General features: G+C 51.4%; 1 protein-coding gene across 2 annotated transcripts in view; it reads left to right on the forward strand.

Moving 5' to 3' along the window:
* The window catches only part of QPRT (quinolinate phosphoribosyltransferase), a 39,349-nt gene extending 18,217 nt beyond the window's left edge, over positions 1–21,132 (forward strand). The window contains exons 5-7 of one of the 2 annotated variants that reach the window (XM_055298870.2): positions 18,179–18,714; positions 20,497–20,628; positions 20,700–21,132. In XM_055298870.2, coding sequence (XP_055154845.1) covers positions 18,179–18,714; positions 20,497–20,628; positions 20,700–20,918 — 887 coding nt within the window. In that variant the 3' untranslated portion in view covers positions 20,919–21,132. The remainder of the gene's footprint in view (positions 1–18,178; positions 18,715–20,496; positions 20,629–20,699) is intronic. The other variant, XM_055298872.2, reaches the window with a different exon arrangement.
* The last annotated feature ends 503 nt before the right edge of the window (positions 21,133–21,635 follow it).

The following is a 21,635-nucleotide window of genomic DNA, read 5'->3' on the forward strand; positions in this document are numbered from 1 at the left end:
AGACGGAGTTTCACCATGTTGACCAGGCTGGTCTTGAGCTGCTGACCTCAAGTGATCCGCCCACCTCAGCCTCCCAAAGTGCTGGGATTACAGGCATGAACCACTGTGCCCAGCCTTAAATATGCCAATTTTATTAGAGTTTTATTAACTCTGGACAACCAATTAAGAAAGGATCGCCTTGAGTGATCAAGGTTACATCCCACAGGATAAAACTCTAATCTCTGAAGTCCAGGCATCTTAGGAGACCTTTTACATGTCCAGCTGCAAAGCTAGGAGGCCGCTGGACAGGGAGGGTGCAGCTGCCTCCTCCGTGCACGTGGCAGCCTGCCTGGCATTTCTCTGTTGGGCCAACTCCCCCTTGCCAGCTGTAAAAGCGCCTTCCCCTCTCTGAAGTGCCTTTGAGTAACAGCTGCTAATTAGGAGAGCCTGGTATTTTCAAAGCTACCCACAGGAATCCCTTTTGTTGGAAATGCATGAGAAAGTGAGGGCCTAAAAACAAAAACCACCCAAATGTGTTTATTTATTTTTCACAAATAGAACATGGAATGTGTAACTGTTCCCCTCTCTATTAGATGATCAGAACGACTGAGCTCCAAGAACGGGGCAAGAGGGGGACCCCTGCACATGGAAGCAGCTTTGATGTTCTCTTTTTTTTTTTTTTTTTGAGACAGAGTCTCACTGTCGCTCAGGCTGGAGTGCAGTGGCGCGATCTTGGCTCACTGCAGGCTCTGCCCCCCGGGGTTCACACCATTCTCCTGCCTCAGCCTCCAGAATAGCTGGGACTACAGGCGCCCGCCACCTCGCCCGGCTAATTTTTTGTATTTTTAGTAAAGACGGGGTTTCACTGTGTTAGCCAGGATGGTCTTGATCTCCTGACCTCCTGATCCGCCCGCCTTGGCCTCCCAAAGTGCTGGGATTACAGGCGTGAGCCACCGCGCCCGGCCTTTTTTTTTTTTTTTTGAGACAGAGTCTCGCTCTGTTGCCCAGGTTAGAGTGCAGTGGCGCGATCAGGGCTCACTGTAGCCTCAACCTCCTAGACTCAAGTGATCCTTCTGCCTCAGCCTCCCAAGAGTAGCTGGGACTACAACTGCATGCCGTCACGCCTGGCTAATCTTTTAAATTTTATGTATTTGATTATTATTTTTTAGACTGCATCTCCCTCTGTTGCCCAAGCTGGAGTGCAGTGGCACAATCACGCTTTGCTGCAGCATCAACCTTCTGGGCTCTAGCAATCCTCCCACCTCAGCCTCCCGAGTAGCTGGTACCACAGGTGCATGCCACCATGCCCGGCTAATACATATATATATATATATATATATTTTTTTTTTTTTTTTTTGAGATGAGGATCTTGTCATGGCTGGTCTCCAACTCCTGGGCTCAAGTGATCCTCCTACTTCAGTCTCCCAAAATGCTAGGACTGCAGGCATGAGCCCCCGTGCCTGGCCTCAGCAGCTATGATGTTCTTTTTTTTTTTTTTTTGAGATGGAGTCTCGCTCTGTTGCCCAGGCTGTGTGTACCACCATGCCTAGCTAATTTTTGTATTTTTCTGTAGAGTTGGGGTTTCACCATGTTGGCCAGGCTGGTCTTGAACTCCTGACCTCAAGTGATCCACACACCTTGCCCTCCCAAAGTGCTGAGATTACAGGCATGAGCCACCATGCCCAGCCAGCAGCTATGATGTTCTAAAGTACCCAGCTATGGAAAGGGAGGACCTGGGCTCATACTTACCATTGTCTAGCTGCGTCATTTTCTAGCTCTGCTCTTTAGATAATTCCTCTTTATGTTTCTGAGCCTCGGTTCTCCACCTATATTTTTTATTTTTATTTTATTTTATTTTATTTTTTTAGATGGAGTCTCGCTCTGTCGCCCATGCTGGAGTGCAATAGGGTGATCTCGGCTCACTGGAACCTCTACCTCCCTCTACCTCAGCCTCCTGAGTAGCTGGAATTACAGGCGTGTGCCACTGCGCCTGGCCAGTTTTTTGTTTGTTTGTTTGTATTTTTAGTAGAGACGGGGTTTCACCATGTTGGCCAGGCTGGTCTCAAACTCCTGACCTCAAGTGATCCACCCGCCTCGACCTCCCAAAGTGCTGGGATTACAGACGTGAGCTACTGTGCCCAGTCTCGGTTTTCCACCAATAAATATGAACAACATCCACTTTGAGGCCCTGTAGGTGAGGTTTGGGAGGAGGCATGAGAAGCGCCAGGCACGCAGTAGGCACCAACGCATGGTAGCTATTATTGTCTTCCTGTGGCTCAGAAGTTCTCGGTTCTTTTAACAACTTAGAATTATTTTGCCATATTTCAGACCAATTACATCAGAATCTCTAGGGTGGGGCCTGGAGCTCCCCATATGATTCCACTGTGCAGCAGAGGTTGAGAACCGCTGCCCTACCCAATAGTGTTGTGATTTATAATAAGAATTATGTATTTTGCTCTTTATCCTTGGTTCCTGGCATAGAGCTCCTAGAATCCTTGGAATTTCCTGAGCAATAGAGGAGCAAGGAGAATCCTTTGTTCTAATATTTGATCTTTGTTGTTGTTGGTTTTTTGTTGTTGTTGTTTTTTTTTTTTTTTTGAGACGGAGTTTCGCTCTTGTTGCCCAGGCTGGAGTGCAATGGCATGATCTCGGCTCACCACAACCTCTGCCTCCCAGGTTCAAGCAATTCTCCTGCCTCAGCCTCCCGAGTAGCTGGGATTACAGGCATGCACTACCACACCCGGCTAATTTTGTATTTTTAGTAGAGACGAGTTTCTCTATGTTGAGGCCGGTCTCGAACTCCTGACCTCAGGTGATCTGCCCGCCTCAGCCTCCCAAAGTGCTGGGATTACAGGCGTGAGCCACTGGGCCTGGCCGTTATTGCTTTTTCAAATTGAGACAGGATCTTACTTTGCTATCCAGGCTGGGGTGCAGTGGTGTGATCACGGCTCTCTGCAGTCTCGAACTCCTGGGCTCAAGGGATCCTCCCACATCAGCCTCCCAAGTAGCTGGGACTACAGGTGTGCACCACCATACCCGGCTAATTTTTCTGTAGAGATGGGGTTTTGCTATGTTGCTCAGGCTGGTCTTGAATTGCTGTGCTCAAGTGTTCTGCCCGCCTCGGCTTCCCAAAGTGCTGGGATTATTGCTGTCAGCCACCATGATGCCTAATTTGTGAAATTTATGTAGTTGGCCAGGGGCGGTGGCTCACGCCTGTAATCCCAACACTTTGGGAGGCTGAGGGGGGAGGGTCACCTGAGGTCAGGAGTTTGAGACCACCCTGGCCAACATGGTGAAACCCTGTCTCTACTAAAAATACAAAAATTAGCCGAGCGTGGTGGCAGGCACCTGTAATCCCAACTACTTGGGAGGCTGAGGCAGAAGAATCGCTTGAACCTGGGAGGCGGAGGTTGCAGTGAGCCAAGACCATGCCATTGCACTCCAGCCTGGGTAACAAGAGCAAAAACTCCGTCTCAAAAAATAAAATAAAACAAAATAAAATTTACGTAGTGATGGAGTTGTGCTATGTTGCCAGGCTGATCTCGAGCTCCTGGCCTCAAGCGACTCCCTCTCCCTGGCCTCCCAAAGTGCTGGGATACAGATATGAGCCACCACACTGGGCCTAATACTTGATCTTTGACCCAAGTTCCTGACAGAACTCCTAATCCCTTGGAATTTCTGGGTGATCAGGGGGTCTTTTGTTCTAATGAGGTGATTCTTGGTGGGCTTCTGGAAGGGGGCCAGTCACCAGAGAGATACTGCAATGATTAGAAGCTTGGAACTCTCAGCAGTATCTTCCACCTTCTGGGAAGGGGAGAGGGGCTAGAGATTGATTTAACTATCATGCCTGTGTGATGACACCTCCATAGAAATCGCTGAAATAAGATGTTAGGAGAGCTCCTGTGTTATAGGCCGGGTAAAGGTGCCAGGAGGAGGGTGGTACCCAGGAGAGGGCATGGAAGCCCCTTCCCCCATACCCTGCCCTATGTATTTCTTCCAGCTGGCTGTTCATTTGTGTCATTTGACAATGCCTTTGTAAGCCAGGTGTGGTGGCGCACCTAGAGTCCCAGTTACTCAGGAGGCTGAAGCAGAAGGATCACTTGAGCCCAGGAGCTGAAGAGTGCTCCTGTAGTGTGCTATCCTCGAGCCTGTGAATATCCACTGCACTCCAGCTGGGCAACGTAGAAAGACGCTGTCCAAAAAACAAAACAAGCTGGGCGCGGTGGCTCATGCCTGTAATCCCAACACTTCAGGAGGCAGAGGCAGGTGGATCACTTGGTTAGGAGTTTGAGACCAGCCTGGCCAACATGGTGAAACCCCATCTCTACTAAAAATACAAAAATTAGCTGGGTGTGGTGGCTTGTGCTTGTAATCCCAGCTACTCGGGAGGCTAAGGCAGGAGAACCACTTGAACCCGGGAGGTGGAGGTTGCAGTGAGCTGAGATCTCGCCATTGCACTCCAGCCTGGGGGACAAGAGTGAGACTTCGTCAAAATAAATAAATAAATAAATAAAATAAAAAATAAAAAACAAAACAATACAAAACAAAAAAAAAGTGTTGTAATACACCAGCAATAGTAAGTAAACTGTCTTCCGGGGATTGCTGCTTTAGTAAAGATCAAATACAAGCAGGAGTCATGGGAACCTCTGATTTGTAGCCAAGTCACACAAAAGTTGTGGGTAGCATGAGAATCTCTTACTACTTGAGGCTGACGTCTGAAGTGGGGGACAGTCTTGTGGGACTGAGCCCTTTTGCTGTGGGGTCTGCACTAACTCTGGTTATGGTCACAATTGAAGTGAATTGTGGGCACGCAGCTATTGTTGGAGAATTGGTTGATGTGGGGGAAAAAAGGCCATATAACTGGTCGCAGAAGCATTCTGTGTTGAGTGAACATACAGAAAAGAAACACTGTTGGTTTTTTAATCTACGTCACCCTAAAAGAACGTTCCGTGACCCTGTCTCAAGTGGGGACCCTCTCTCTCCTTTCCTTGTTTTTCTCACTTTTTATTATAGAGAATTTCAAACATACACGAAAGTAGATAGAAAAGCATGGTGAACCCCCACAAAACCACCACCAACCTCAAAAAGCACCAGTGTGCGGCCAGCCCAGTCCCACCCTCCCTCTCTCTACCTTCCAGTATTATCTTAAAGCAAACCAATTCTCGAACTTTGTTTGTTTGTTTGTTTTGAGACAGAGTCTCGCTCTGTCACTCAGGCTGGAGTGCAGTGGCACAATCTCGGCTCACTGCAACCTCCGCCTCCTGGGTTCAAGTGATTCTTTCACCTCAGCCTCCCCAGTAGCTGGGATTACAGGCCTGCACCACTATACCTGGCTAATTTTTGTATTTTTCTTTTTTTTTTTTGAGACGGAGTCTCTCTCTGTCGCCCAGGCTGGAGCGCAGTGGCGCAATCTCGGCTCACTGCAAGCACCGCCTCCCGGGTTCACACCATTCTCCTGCCTCAGCCTCCCGAGTAGCTGGGACTACAGGCGCCCGCCACTACGCCTGGCTAATTTTTTGTATTTTTAGTAGAGACGGGGTTTCACCGTGGTCTCGATCTCCTGACCTCGTGATCCGCCCACCTCGGCCTCCCAAAGTGCTGGGATTACAAGCGTGAGCCACCGCGCCCGGCCAAATTTTTGTATTTTTTTAGTAGAGACAGGGCTTCACCATGTTGTCCAGGCTGGTCTTGAACTCCTGACCTCAGGTGATCTGCCCACCTTGGCCTCCCAAAGCGCTGGGATTACAGGTGTGAGCCACCGCGTCCAGCCAATATGTGGTCTTATGAGAGCACTGGTTCTTTTTTTTTTTTTTTTTTTTTTCCCTGAGGCAGGGTCTCACCTTGTTGCCTAGGCCAGAGTGCAGTAGCTCCATCATAGCTCACTGCAGCCTCCAACTCCTGGGCTCAAGGGATCCTCCCACTTCAGCCTTCTGAATAGCTGGACTACAGGCAGGTGTCACCATGCCCAGCTAATTTTTATAATTGTTTTTGTAGAGATGGGATCTCACTATGCTGCCCAGGCTGGTCAAACTCCTGGCCTCAAGCGATCCTTCTGCCTCGGCCTCCTAAAGTGTTGGGCTTACAGGTGTGAGCCACCGCCCCGGCCGAGCATTGATTCTTGATCCTCACGTGCATCTGAGTCACAGAGCAGGGTGGGGGCTGGCTCTTCCCCAACCTGGATCCCTGGAAACTACCCCCAGAAATTCTGGTTCACTTGGTCTGGAATGGGCCTGAGCATCTGAGAGTTTGAAAAGCTCCCCATGATTCTGGTGTGCAGCCCAGGCAGAGGCCCCACTGTGTCCACTTCTCTTGAAAGGAGTGATTCACACCCACACCCCCACTTCCCTGCCTCCCGTGCACTCCTCGAGCATGACAATGTGGCTTCTGCCCCTGACACCCGGCACCAAAACCGCTCTGGCACAAGCCTCACAGTTGCTAAGTGCAGAGCCCCATCCTCAGTCTTCCTTCTATTTACTTCTGCTCACCTCCCAAAACCCTCTTCTCCTTCCCAGGCACCCACTCCTGATGCTGCTTCTCTTTTTGTTGGACATGCCCTGTGGGTTCTTTATCTTATTATTTTATTTTAGAGACCGTGGCTTGCTCTGTCACTCAGGCTGGAGTGCAGTGGTGCAATCACAACTCACTGCAGCCTCCAACTCCTGGACTCAAGCCGCAGCCTCTCGAGTAACTGGCGAGCAGCTGGGACCACAGGCGTGCACCCCCATGCCCAGCTAACGTTTTTTTTCCTTTTGTTTTTTGAGATGGAGTTTTGCTCTTGTTGCCCAGGCTGGAGAGCAATGGCACTATCTCGGCTCACTGCAACCTCTGCCTCCCAGGTTCAAGCAATTCTCCTGCCTCAGCCTCCTGAGTAGCTGGGATCACAGGCGCCCACCACCATGCCTGGCTAATTTTTGTATTTTTAGTAGAGATGGGCTTTTGCCATGTTGGCCAGGCTGGTCTTGAACTCCTGCCTGACCTTAGGTGATCCACCTGCCTCGGCCTCCCAACGTGCTGGGATTACAGGCATGAGCCACTGTGTCCGGCCATACGTTTTCCTTTTTTATATTTTGTAGAGACAATGGTCTCACTCTGTTGCCCAGGCCGGTCTCCAACTCCAGGGCTCAAGCAGTCCTCCTGCTACAGCCTCCCAAAGTGCTAGGATTACAGGTATGAGCCCCTGCACTCGTCTTTTAATAACTAATGTTTCCCAAATCCCTTCCCCTCTTCTTCCCTGCTCTGGGCGATTGCATTTGCTGCTCTATGCAGTCACCATCCGCATGCGCTGGCGGCTCCCCAATCCCCACTCCTCAGGGCAGCATCTCTTTTTTTTTTTTTTTTTTTTGAGACAGAGTCTTGCTCTGTCACCCAGGCTGTAGTGCAGTGGCGCCATCTTGGCTCACTGCAGGCTCCGCCTCCCGTGTTCACGCCATTCTCCTGCCTCAGCCTCCAGAGTAGCTGGGACTACAGACGTCCCCCACCACACCGGGCTAATTTTTTGTATTTTTAGTAGAGACAGGGTTTCACCGTTTTCGCCAGGATGGTCTTGATCTCCTGACCTCGTGATCCTCCCGCCTCGGCCTCCCAAAGCGCTGGGATTACAGGCGTGAGCCACCGCGCCTGGCCATGGCAGCATCTCTTCTGAACTCCAGAGCCAACCCCTACCACCCTCTGGGCACCACCATCCACATCTCCTGCTGCCGCCTCAGCCTTAACCTCTGCAAAACCAAATCCATTCTTTCTCTCTGGCTCTGCAGTTGCTAAGCTGTTTCACCAGGGCACGATTCAGGAAACGCTTTGGGATTCAGCTTCTGTTCTTGTGAAATGGGAAGAATCCCTGTGGTGAGCTCCAAATGAGAGCACAAAGGGGAACAGGGGTGCCCACGGCTGGCACGCCACGGCACTCAGTGGGGTCACCGCCCCCTCCTGCTGTCCCCACCTCCACCCCGCCGGCTCTTCTCCCGGAATGATTCCTTCTGCCAGCTCTCAGCTACCCAGGACGGAGGCCCAAGGCTCCCACATCTGTTTAGCTGCTAATTCTGGTAGATCCCCTCTTGGAAATAGCTCTCAAATCTACCCCAGAGCTACTGTCAAAGTTCAGGGCTCCATCTCTTTTGGTTTCTTTGAAAATATTTTTTCAAATTAATTATTTGTTGGCCGGGCGCAGTGGCTCATGCCTATAATCCCAGCACTTTGGGAGGCCGACGCGGGTGGATCACCTGAGGTCAAGAGTTCGAGAACCAGCCTGGCCAGCATGGTGAAACCCTATCTCTACAAAAATACAAAAATTAGCCAGGGATGGTGGTGCATGCCTGTAATCCCAGCTACTCGGGAGGCTGAGGTTGGAGAATCACTTGAACCCGGGAGGCAGAGTTTGCAGTGAGTTGAGATCACACCATTGCACTCCAGCCCAGGCAATAGAGTGAGACTCCGTCTCAAACAAAAGAAAATTATTTGTGGAGGCAGGGTCCCACTATGTTGCCCAGGCCTCAAGTGGCCCTCCTGCCTTGGTTTCCCACAGCACTGGGATTACAGGCGACAACCACCGTGCCCAGCCTACTTTTTGTCTGGCCAAGACTACCTCAGCCTTTTTTTGCCTCCCAATCTGTCTCCAGTTGGTGGCTGAAGTGACCCTTCTGGAGCAAAACCATAAGCATATCACTCCTTCTTTTAAAATTCTGTGATGGGTCAGGCATGGTGGATCACACTTGTAATCCCAGCACTTTGGGAGGCTGAGGTGGGAGGACTGCTTGAGCCCAGGAGTTCAAGACCAGCCTGGGCAACATAGTGAGACCCCCGATCTCTACTTAAAAATAATAAAATAATAAAATGAAAAGAAAATTTTTTTTGAGATGGTGCTTCACTCTTGTTGCTTAGGCTGGAATACAATGGTGGGATCTCAGCTCACTGCACCCTCCACCTCCCGGGTTCAACCGATTCTCCTGCCTCAGCCTCCTGAGTAGTTGGGATTACAGGCATGCGCCACCATGTCTGGCTAATTTTGCATTTTTAGTAGAGACGGGGTTTCACCATGTTGGTCAGGCTGGACTCGCACTCCTGACCTCAGGTGATCGGTCCAACTCGGCCTCCCAAAGTGCTGGGATTACAGGCGTGAGCCACTGTGTCTGGCCAATAAAATGAAATTTTATGATGGCTTCTGTGATCTGGCCAAATTCCTCCGCTAAATAGTTTAGTTCTTTCTCCCTGTGGCCTCCCCTCCCACCATGTCACCTGTGAATCCCACACTGCCCCCACCCTACCACTGTCTGCGGGTGAGCAGATCAGTTTTCTCAGCCCCAAATGTCGGCCCCACCCCACACCTCTCCTTGGCAAACATCACTCACCGGTCCTCAGAGACACCTAGTCATTTATTCCATGAGTCCACCACACTTGAGAAACGCTTCATTTCTTAGTGAACACGCCTATCCTGTGCTAGACACTGTTCCTAAGGGCTTTCAAATATAAAGTCTTGTTTTTTGTTTTTGAGATGGAGTCTCACTCTGTCGCCCAGGCTGGAGTGCGATGGCACAATCTCGGCTCACTGCAACCTCTGCCTCCCAAGTTCAAGCAATTCTCTGCCTCAGCCTCCTGAGTAGCTGGGATTACAGGCGCCTGGCTTTATTTTTTTTCAATTTTTTTTATTTTTTGTATTTTTAGTAAAGACAGGGTTTCACCATCTTGGCCAGGCTGGTCTTGAACTCCTGACCCCAAGTGATCCACCCGCCTCGGCCTCCCAAAGTTCTGGGATTATAGGCGTGAGCCACCCTGCCCAGCCTCCAACTCCTGGCCTTGTCTTCCTCCCACCCTGGCTTCCCAGAGTGCTGGGGATAACAGACATGAGCCTCCACACCTGGCAACTTCTTTCCATTTTTCACTGATTCTCTGACACATCCTCATTGAGCACCTGCACCGTGCGGGGTGTTAATAATTGCTAGGCATGGAGGCAACAGCGTGGGCAGCTCTTTCTCTTACTTGTCAGTCTTTAGCCTATGCTGTTGCAGGACTGTGCCTTGGCCTGGAAGCCCCTTCCCTTATCCTCATCCCCAATCTCCCCCTTCAGCTCATTCCTCTTGCAGGTCTTCCCTTAAACATCACTTCCTCAGCAGGGGCCTCACAGACACGCCCCGACATTAGATCTGGGTCCCTCTGTGCTTCCTGTTCTTCCCCCATCATCACTTCTACGGCTGTTTCCTCTCGACGGGCAAAGACTGTCTGGCCATTGAGTTTTCTGCTATATCCAAGTGCTTTGCATACTGAACCATATAAATTTGCTGCTTTTATTGGTCAAAACGGCCAAATATTGGCAATTTTATATTGGGTAGCTTCATAGTATGTGAGCTAGGATACTTATCCCATCAGAGAGGTTGCGTAGCATAGTGAATCAGAGCCCAGGCTCTGGGGCCACACACCTGAGGTCCAGCCCTGGCTCTGCCACTTGTCACTAAGTGATTGTGGAGCAGAGACAACCCTCAGGTGCCTTGGGTTCCTCATCTGTGACGGGGATGACAGTAATGACCTCCTCGTGCTGTTATAAAATACAGAAATGTACTAAAATACAAAAATTGGCCAAGCATGGTGGCACGTGCCTGTAATCCCAGCTACTCAGGAGGCTGAGGCAGGGGAACTCAGGAGGCGGAGGCTGCAGTGAGTCTACAGTTACTGCCAAAGCTCAGGGCTCCATCCCTTTTCCATTGCATGCCACTGCACTCCAGCCTGGGCAAAAAAGTGAGACTCTGTCTCAAAAAAAAGAAAAAGAAAAAAATGTTTAAAAGGCCAGGAGTTGCCGGGCGCGGTGGCTCACGCTTGTAATCCCAGCACTTTGGGAGGCCGAGGTGGGCGGATCACGAGGTCAGGAGATCGAGACCACGGTGAAACCCCGTCTCTATTAAAAATACGAAAAATTAGCCGGGCGTGGTGGCGGACGCCTGTAGTCCCAGCTACTCGGAGAGGCTGAGGCAGGAGAATGGCGTGAACCTGGGAGGTGGAGCTTGCAGTGAGCCGAGATCACGCCACTGCACTCCAGCCTGGGTGACAGAGCGAGACTCTGTCTCAAAAAAAAAAAAAAAAAAGGCCAGGAGTTTGAGACCCTGTCTCTATAAAAAAAAAAAAAAAAAAAAATTACCTTGGCATGGTGGAGCAGCTACTCAGGAGGCTGAGGTGAGAGGACCACATGAGCCCAGGAGTTCAAGGCTGCAGTGAGCCATGATTGCACCACTGCACTCCACTCTGTCTCAAAAAGAAAGAAAGAAAAAAGTCAAGAGAACTGGAGCTGAAACCATGAAAGGTCAGTTTTCAGCAGGAGAGTGATCAAAGAAAACCAGAACTAGACAGTCGTTAAAATAGCAAAAATATATTGCATTCCAGACTATTGCTGTAGGGGAAGAGTGACCTTAGATCAGAACTGGGCTGAACTCGAGGAGTACACCATGGGGGTTATAGCCAACGAGCAGAGTTGGGGGGCAGTGGATGGGATATTACCATGAGAAAGCACTGGGGGTTGGGGGGATTCTGAAAAGACCAACCTAAAGGGATTCTTGCTGAGGGCAGGCCAAGGTGGTCAGACAGCACCTGGGGGAGGGTGGAGGATGAGGACCCCCATTAGGGATCAAGGGGCAATCAGATGTGGAGGATGAGGGACTGGCTAAGCTGACTTAGCAGGATTCTTGCTAAAATTGGACGATGCAGAGGTGAACACGGAAGTCCAAGGCCTAACTGGAAAAGAGCTGAAGGAACCTGAGTGAGGTTTGGCCATAGACAGAACCTCTGAGGGTGCCCATCAAAGTTACTTTATTTATTTATTTGAGACAGAGTCTCACTCTGTCGCCCAGGCTGGAGTACAGTGGTGCTATCTCGGCTCACTGCAAACTCTGCCTTCCAGGTTCAAGCAATTCTCATGCCTCAGCCTCCCGAGGAGCTGGGATTACAGGCGCATGCCACCATACACAGCTAAGTTTTGTGTTTTTAGTAGGGACAGGGTTTTGCCATGTTGGACAGGCTGGTCTTGAACTCCTGACCTCAGGCTAATTTTTTGTTTGTTTTTATTCTTTTTTTTTTTTTTTTGAGACTGAGTTTCGCTCTTGTTGGCCAGGCTGGAGTGCAATGGCGTGGTATCGATTCACTGCAACCTCTGCCTCCTGGGTTCAAGCGATTCTCCTGCCTCAGCCTCCCGAGTAGCTGGGACTACAGGCGCATACCACCATGCCCAGCTAATTTTTGTATTTAGTAGAGACGGGGTTTCATAATATTGGGCAGGCTGGTCTCAAACTCCTGACCTCAGGTGATTTGCCTGCCTCAGCCTCCCAAAGTGCTGGGATTACAGGTGTCAGCCACCATGCCCAGTCTTTTGTTTGTTTTTAGATTTAACTTTTTTTTTTTTTTTTTGAGACGGAGTCTCGCTCTGTCGCCCAGGCTGGAGTGCAGTGGCGCGATCTCAGCTCACTGCAAGCTCCGCCTCCCGGGTTCACGCCATTCTCCTGCCTCAGCCTCTCCGAGTAGCTGGGACTACAGGCGCCCGCCACCACGCCCGGCTAATTTTTTTTTGTATTTTTAGTAGAGATGGGGTTTCACCGTGATCTCGATCTCCTGACCTCATGATCCGCCTGCCTCGGCCTCCCAAAGTGCTGGGATTGCAAGCGTGAGCCACCGCGCCCGGCCAGATTTAACTTTTTTTTTGAGACCGAATCTCGCTCTGTCACCCAGGATGGATTGCAGTGGTGCAATCTCAGCTCACTGCAACCTCTGCCTCCTGGGTTCAAGAGAGTCAGCCTCCCAAGTAGCTGGGATTACAGGCACCTGCCACCACGGCTGGTTAATTTTTGTGTTTTTAGTAGAGATGAGGTTTTGCCATGTTGGACAGGCTGGTCTTGAGCTCCTGACCTCAGGTGATCAACCCACCTTGGCCTCCCAAAGAGCTGGGATTACGGGCATGAACCACCACGCTCGGCCTTAAATTTAACTTTTATCTTAAGTTCAGGGGTACATGTGCAGGTTTCTTATATAGGTAAACTTGTGTCATGGGGGTTGTACACATTATTTAGTCACCCAGGTATTAAGTGTAGTACCCATTAGTTATTTTTCCTGATCCTCTTGAGGGAAGAGAGAGACCCTCTCATATTGTTTTATACTCAGAAAAGGAAAGAGAAGCAAAACTAAAGGCAGGTAGCCCGGCGCCTAGGAACCAGACCGGAAACCAAGGAACCAGACTCGAAATCAGGCCTGGGCCTGCCTGACCTAAGCCTGGTAGTTAAAATTCGACCCCTGACCTAGCAACTGTTGTTATCTATAGATTCCAGACATTATATGGAAGGACGTTGTGAAACCTCCCGTTAAGTTCTAATTTCACTCTGACCACCAGTGCTCGCAGCCCCTATCACGTACCCCCTGGCTTGCTCAATCGATCATGACCCTCTCATGCGGACCCCCTTAGAGTTTTGAGCCCTTAAAAAGGACAGAAGTTGAGCACCTGAGGAGCTTGGATTTTAAGATGCTAGCCTGCCAATGCTCCCAGCTGATTAAACCACTCCCTTCACTATCTTGGTGTCTGAGGGGTTTTGTCCGCGGCTCGTCCTACTACACTCTCCCTCCTCCAAACTTCCGCCCTCCAATAGGCTCCAGTATGTGTTATTCCCCTCTATGTGTCATTCCCCTCTATGTGTCCATGTGTTTTCATCATTTAGCTCCCACTTATAAGTGAGAACATGCGGTATTTGGTTTTCTGTTCCTGCGTTTGTTTGCTAAGGATAATGGCCTCCAGCTCCATCCATGTCCCTGCAAAGAACGTAATCTCATTATTTTTTATGGCTGCATAGTATTCCATGGTGTATGTGTACCACACTTTGTTTGTCCAGTCTACCATTGATGGGCATTTAGGTTGAATCATGTCTTTCCTATGGTGAAAAGTACTGTGATGTGTCTTTATAACAGAATGGTTTAGATTCCTTTGGGTATATACCCAGTAATGGGATTGCTGGGTGGAATGGTATTTCTGGTTTTTGGTCTTTCAGAAATTGCTGCACTGTCCTCCACTATGGTTTAACTAATTTACACTCCCACCAACAGTATATAAGTGTTCCTTTTTCTCTGCAACCTCGCCAGATCTCGGTGGTCAACTACTCCCACTCCCCAGGCAATGCTGATTTGCTCTGTGCCTATAGTTTTACCTTTCCCAGGATGCTGCGTGAATGGCATCATACAGCCTTTGGATCTGGCTCCTTTTAGTTAGACTGATACATTTGAGACAGGTCCCTATTGTTGCCTGTATCAGTAGTTGGTTTCTTCTTTTTTTGAGATGGATTCTCACTCTGTCGTCCAGGCTGGAGTGCAGTGGCATGATCTCAGCTCACTGCAACCTCTGCCTCCCTGGTTCAAGTGATTATCCTGCCTCAGCCTCCCAAGTAGCTGGGATTACAGGCGCGTGCCACCATGCCTGGCTAGTTTTTGTATTTTTTTGTAGAGATGGGGTTTCACCATGTTGGCCAGGCTGGTCTTGAACTCCTGACCTCGTGATCCGCCCACCTTGGCCTCCCAAAGTGCTGGAATTACAGGCGTGAGCCTTGGTGCCCAGCCTGCATCACAGGTTGTTTACCCAATACTCACCAGTTGTGGAATTCAAATTCATTTTTAAAAAATCAGCCTGAAAAAAAAAGAAAAAAATCAGGCTGGCCAGGCGTGGTGGCTCACGCCTGTAATACCAGCACTTTGGGAGGCCGAGGCAGGTGGATCACCCGAGGTCAGGAGTTTGAGACCAGCCTGGCCAAAATGGTAAAACCCTGTCTCTACTAAAAATACAAAAATTAGCCGGGCGTGGTGGCGGGCGCCTGTAATCCCAGCTACTTGGGAGGCTGAGGCAGAAGAATTGCTGGAACCTGCGGGGCGGAGGTTGCAGTGAGGCAACATCACGCCACTTCACTCCAGCCTGGGCAAAAGAGTGAAGCTCTGTATAAAAACAAAACAAAACAAAACAAAAAAAAACCAAGGTGGGCACAGTGGCTCACTCCTGTAATCCCAGGACCTTGAGAGGCTGAGGTGCAAGGATTGCTTAAGCCTGGGAGTTCAAGACCAGCCTGGGGAATATAGTGAGACCCCCATCTCTACAACAAAAAAATATACGAAAATTAGCCGGGCATGGTTGGTGTGCGCCTGTAGTCCCAGTTCCTTGGGAAGCTGAGGCGAGAGGATTGCTTAAGCCTGGGCAGTTGAGGCTGCAGTGAGCCGTGATCGCGCCACTGCACTGCACCTAGTTTGAATGGAGTGGGAGTGGGGGATTAGGCTCTCCTCTCTGCCGTTTGCTCCCAGGCCTTTTCCGTAGCTGGATGTGACCAACAGAGACAGTGCCCAGCCTCAGTATAGCTAGCTCTTAGCGGAGGGACAGGAGCCATCTGGGGCAGAGAGAATGTGGCGAAGGAGAGCCGGGTGCAGTCAAGGAGGCTTGTGGCTCGGAGGGGAGGTGGGGTGAGTGGGTGGTGACTCAGCAACTTGGCTTTGGGGAAGTAGACAAGAGAGGGCCTGCTTCGGAGAGCAGAGCAAGCCAGGATGTCTGGCCTTCACTTCCACTTGGAGCAGAAGTGTGCTGTGTGCGCGTGCATGTGCGTGTGCGTGCACGTGTGTGCGCGCGAAATCAACACCCTCACTGGCTGTGTTCCCCTTAACGGGAAGCCAAGTCCACAGATGGCGGGGGTCCATTAGGCTGCAGGTTTTCTCCCTGCCGATAGATGGCGCTGTTGCACCGCGCCTGGGTTTGCCTCTGCTCGCAGCCATGCAGGGCCCATCACGGGCTATGCTTAGGGCGCGAGGGACCTTCACCAAGTCCACCATCCTTATTTATTTATTATTTTTTAAGTGTGGGTACTGGCCGGGCGCGGTGGCTCACGCCTGTAATCCCAGCACTTTGGGAGGCCGAGGCGGGTGGATCACGAAGTCAGGAGATCGAGACCATCCTGGTTAACACGGTGAAACCCCGTCTCTACTAAAACCCCCCAAAAATTAGCCGGGCGTGGTGGCGGGCACCTGTAGTCCCAGCTACTCGGGAGGCTGGGGCAGGAGAATGGCGGAGCTTGCCGTGAGCCGAGATCGCGCCAGTGCGACAGAGCGAGACTCTGTCTCAAAAAAAAAAAAAAAAAAAAAAAATGTGGGTACATAGGTATATATATTTGTGGGGTGCACATTGATAAAGGCATGCAATGCATATTAATCACATCATGGGCCAGGCGCTGTGGCTGACGCCGAGATCGCGCCTCTGCAGTCGCCAGGCCACTGCAGGCGCCACAGTGGCGACAGAGCGAGACTCCGTCTCAAAAAAAAAATAAATAAAAAGTATCAAGTTAGGCCGGGCGCGGTGGCTCACGCCTGTAATCCCAGCACTTTGGGAGGCGGAGGCGGGCGAATGACGAGGTCAGAAGTTCCAGACCAGCCTGGCCAACATGGTGAAACCCTGTCTCTACTAAAAATACAAAATTTAGCCGGGTGTGGTGGCAGGCGCCTGTAACCCCAGCCACTCAGGAGGCTGAGGCAGGAGAATCGCTTGAATCCGGAAGGCAGAGGTTGAAGCGAGCCGAGATCACTCCATTGCACTCCAGCCTGGGCAACAAGAGTGAGATTCTGTCTCAAAAAAAAAAAAAAAAAATTACATCATGGAGAATGGGGTGTCCATCCCCTCAAGCATTTATCCTTTGTTACAGTCTAATTGCATTCTTTTAGTTATTTTGAAATGTACAGTTATTATTGACTATAGTCACCCTGTTGTTCTAGCAAATAGTAGGTCATATTCATTCTATTTTTTATGTACACATTAACCTTCCCCACCTCCCCATCATTTTTTTTTTTTTTGAGACAGAGTCTTGCTCTGTCACCCAGGCTGGAGTGCAGTGGCATGATCTCAGCTCACTTCAACCTCTGCCTCCTGGGTTCAAGCGATTCTCCTGCTTCAGCCTCCCGAGTGGCTAGGGTTACAGGCGTGTGCCACTATACTTGGCTAATTTTTTTTCGGGGTTTCGTCACGTTGACCAGGCTGGTCTTGAACTCCTGACCTCAGGTGATCCACTTGCCTCAGCCTCCCAAAGTGCTGGGATTACAAGCATGAGCCACTGTGCCCAGCCCCAGCATCCTCATTTTATTTATTTTTTATTTTTATTACTATTTTTTTAGATGGAGTCTTGCTCTGTCACCCAGGCTGGAGTGCAGTGGCACGACCTCGGCTCACTACAACCTCCGCTTCCCGGGTTCAAGCAATTCTCTTGCCTCAGCCTCCCGAGTAGCTGGGATTGCAGGCGCCTGCCACCACACCCGGCTAATTTTTGTATTTTTAGTAGAGACAGGGTTTTACCATTTTGGCCAGGCTGGTCTCAAACTCCTGACCTTGGGTGAGCCTCCCGCCTTGGCCTCCCAAAGTGCTGGGATTACAGGCGTGAGCCACCGCGCCTGGCCAGACTGATTTTTTTTTTAAAGTGAATTTGAAAGCTGCAGCTGGTGAGTATTGGATAAACAAACTGTGATGGGATTGCAGGTGTCCACCCCCAAGCCTGGCTAATTTTTGTATTTTTAGTAGAGACCATGTTGGCCAGGCTGGTCTCGAACTCCTGACCTCAAGTGATCTGCCTGCCCCAGCCTCCCAAAGTGTTGGGATTATAGGCATGAGCCACAGCACCTGGCCAGAAGTTTACTTTTTTTTTTTTTTTTTTTGAGATAGAGTCTTACTCTGTCACCCCGGCTGGAGTGCAGTGGCGTGATCTTGCTCACTGCAAGCTCCACCTCCTGGGTTCACGCCATTCTCCTGCTTCAGCCTCCGGAGTAGCTGGGACTACAGGTGCCCACCACCAAGCCTGGCTAATTTTTTCGTATTTTTAGTAGAGACGAGTTTCACCATGTTAGCCAGGATGGTCTTGATCTCCTGACCTCGTGATCCGCCTGCCTCGGCCTCCTAAAGTACTGGGATTACAGACGTGAGCCACCGCACCCGGCCCAGAAGTTTAAATTTAACTAGGTGCCGAGTGACCTCGTCCAGCCCACAGCACTCCCCAACCCTCGCCCCCACAACCCCTCTTCCCCCCAAACCCCCCTTCCTCACCGCAGTCCCTCCCCTGGGACCCCTAGATCTTGAGGCTGATGGGCCAGTGCCCAGTTTCACTGGTTGTTAAATATTTTGACAGTGACCCCTGACAGCAGGAGAGGCAGCCAAACTCAACACCTGTTCTCTCTTTCCCCCCAGGCCTGGCGCTGCTGCTGCCGCCCGTCACCCTGGCAGCCCTGGTGGACAGCTGGCTCCGAGAGGACTGCCCAGGGCTCAACTACGCAGCCTTGGTCAGCGGGGCAGGCCCCTCACAGGCGGTGCTGTGGGCCAAATCCCCTGGGGTACTGGCAGGGCAGCCTTTCTTCGATGCCATATTTACCCAACTCAACTGCCAAGTCTCCTGGTTCCTCCCCGAGGGATCGAAGCTGGTGCCGGTGGCCAGAGTGGCCGAGGTCCGGGGCCCTGCCCACCACCTGCTGCTGGGGGAACGGGTGGCCCTCAACATGCTGGCCCGCTGCAGTGGCATTGCCAGTGCTGCCGCCGCTGCAGTGGAGGCCGCCAGGGGGGCCGGCTGGACTGGGCACGTGGCCGGCACGAGGAAGACCACGCCAGGCTTCCGGCTGGTGGAGAAGTACGGGCTCCTGGTGGGCGGGGCCGCCTCACACCGCTACGACCTGGGAGGGCTGGTGATGGTGAAGGATAACCATGTGGTGGCCGCCGGTGGCGTGGAGAAGGTGCTGGTCCTGCCTGTCCCTGGTCCAACCCCACCCTCAGCACACCCCTTCTCTCCCCTCCCCAGAGCCTCCAGCCATGACCCGGTGAACAGCCATGGCCTGGAGTCAGCAACACAAGACTCTTCCTACCTCAGCTCCTCCATCTGAGCCGGGCTCAGTAGAGCTCATCCAGCTAAGCTAAAGGGGAGCTGGGCCTGCTTTTCTTTTTCTGGAGATGAGGCCTCAGTCTCTCCAGTAGCCGGATATACAGGCATGCTCCACCCCACTGGCTAATTTTTGCTTTTTTTGTGTTTTGAGATGGAGTCTCACTCTTTCACCCAGGCTGGAGTGAAGTGATGCAATCTCGGCTCACTGGAACCTCCGCCTCCTGGGTTCAAGCAATTCTCCTGCCTCCGCCTCCTGAGTAGCTGGGATTACAGGCGCCAGCCACCTTGCCCGGCTAATTTTTGTATTTTTTAGTAGAGACAGGGTTTCACCATGTTGGCCAGACTGGTCTCAAACTCCTGACCTCAGGTGATCCACCTGCCTCAGCCTCCCAAAGTGCTGCGATTACAGGAGTGAGCTACTGCGCCCAGCTGCCTTTTTTTTTTTTTTTTTTGAGATTGGAGTCTCACTATGTTGCCCAGGCTGGTCTCAAACTTCTGGACTCAAGTGATCCTCCCACCTTGGCCTCCCAAAGTGCTGGGATTATAGGCATAAGCCACATGCCTGGTTTTGGAATTGGTTCTTTATCTTTGTTCTGCTGCTGTGTGGTGTGATGCTCAAGAGCAAAGGACAACACGGGGGAAGCCAGTGTCACTGGCCCCACAGCCTTGAGCCCATCTCTCTAGCCCTCTGCACCTCATTTCCCATCTGTGAAATGTCCTTAAAGACCCCTTCTAATTTTAATATTCTGAGTCAAATTGAGCTCAGGTCCAAATGCCAAATATTGCTGATATTCATCCACTTTTTGACCCACAAAAGTGGTCATTTTAACCTACAGTAAAACATCCTGGCTCAATGGCTTATGGCTGTAATCCTAGCACTTTGGGAGGCCCAGGTGGGGGATTACTTAAGTCCAGGAGTTTGAGACCAGCCTGGGCCATATAGCAAGATTCTGTCTCCACAAAAAATGAAAAATTTAGCCATGCTTGTGGGCAAGCCCCTGTAGTCCCAGCCACTTGCGACTGAGGTGGAAGGATCACTTGATCCCAGGAGGTGAAGGCTGCAGTGAACTATGACTGCACTGAACTCCAGCCTGGGCGACAGAGCAAGACCCTGACTCAAAAACAAAACAGTGGCCAGGCGTGGTGGCTCACGCCTGTAATCCCAGCACTTTGGGAGGCTGAGGTGGGTGGATCACGAAGTCATGAGTTAGAGACCATCCCGGCCACCATGGTGAAACCTCGTCTCTACTAAAAATACAAAAATTAGCTGGGCGTGGTGGCGTGCACCTGTAGTCCCAGCTACTCAGGAGGCTGAGGCGGGAGAATCACTTGATCCCAGGAGGTGGAGGCTGCAGTGAGCTGTCACTGCACCACCGCACTCCAGCCTGGGCGACAGGATGAGACCCTATCTCAAAAACAAAACAAAACAAAACAAAACAAAAAAACCCCAATGTCTGGTTTCCTTACTAACCCCAAGCTCATGGTCCATCCAGAGCTTTTCAAATGTCAGTCCCGGCTCCCAGCGCCCCAGCTGCAGTGCTGGGCCCTATTGTCACCCTCGCCCTCCCGGCTCCCTGCGCCCCAGTGCCAGGTGCTGGGCCCAGTCCTCACCCTCGTCCTCCCGGCTGCCCAGCAGGCGGTGCGGGCGGCCCGGCAGGCGGCCGACTTCGCTCTGAAGGTGGAAGTGGAATGCAGCAGTCTGCAGGAGGCCGTGCAGGCGGCTGAGGCGGGTGCCGACCTTGTCCTGCTGGACAACTTCAAGCCGGAGGTAAGGTGGGCTCTGCCTCTGGGGAGGGGTCTGTGGTGGGCTTTTACCTCCCCTCGGCTTGTGTCCCGCAGGAGCTGCACCCCACGGCCACTGTGCTGAAGGCCCAGTTCCCGAGTGTGGCTGTGGAAGCCAGTGGGGGCATCACCCTGGACAACCTCCCCCAGTTCTGCGGGCCGCACATAGACGTCATCTCTATGGGGATGCTGACCCAGGCGGCCCCAGCCCTTGATTTCTCCCTCAAGCTGTTTGCCAAAGAGGCGGCTCCAGTGCCCAAAATCCACTGGTCCTAAGCCGGAAGAGGATGACACCAGCCATGGGTTAACGTGGCTCCTCAGGACCCTCCGGGTCACACATCTTTAGGCCCAATGGGGCACACTTGGCACTAGCTTGAGCCCAACTCTGGCTCTGCCACCTGCCGCTCCTGTGACCTGTCAGGGCTGACTTCACCTCTGCTCATCTCAGTTTCCTAATCTGTAAAATGGGTCTAATAAAGGATCAACCACATGGGGTTCTGCGGTGATAATGAGCACGTAGTGAGGGGTCAGCAAATGTCAGACGTTACCTAGGACTGCCGGGCACGATGGCTCACGCCTGTAATCCCAGTGCTTTGGGAGGCTGAGGTGGGAAGATCACTTGAGGTCAGGAGTTCAAGACCAGCCTGGCCAACATGGTGAAACCCCATCTCTACCAAAAATAGAAAAATTAGCTGAGTGTGGTGGCGCGCGCCTGTAATCCCAGCTACTTAGGAGGCTGAGGCAGGAGAATCGCTTGAACCCAGGAGGTGGAGGTTGCAGTGAGCTGATGGTGCCACTGCACTCTAGCCTGGGTGATAGAGCGAGACTCTGTCTCCAAAGAAGAAAGAAAGGAGAGAAAGAGAGAGAGAGGGGGAGGGAGGGAAAGGAAGGATGGAAAGAAAGGAAGAAAAGCAGGCAAAAGCCCCAAACAGGCCAAAACCTTCATCCTTCATGCACCCAACCTGTACCAAACACCAGCATGGCCTGGCTCTG

This window comes from Symphalangus syndactylus, chromosome 11, assembly GCF_028878055.3.
Source record: "Symphalangus syndactylus isolate Jambi chromosome 11, NHGRI_mSymSyn1-v2.1_pri, whole genome shotgun sequence".
Lineage (NCBI taxonomy): Eukaryota > Metazoa > Chordata > Mammalia > Primates > Hylobatidae > Symphalangus > Symphalangus syndactylus.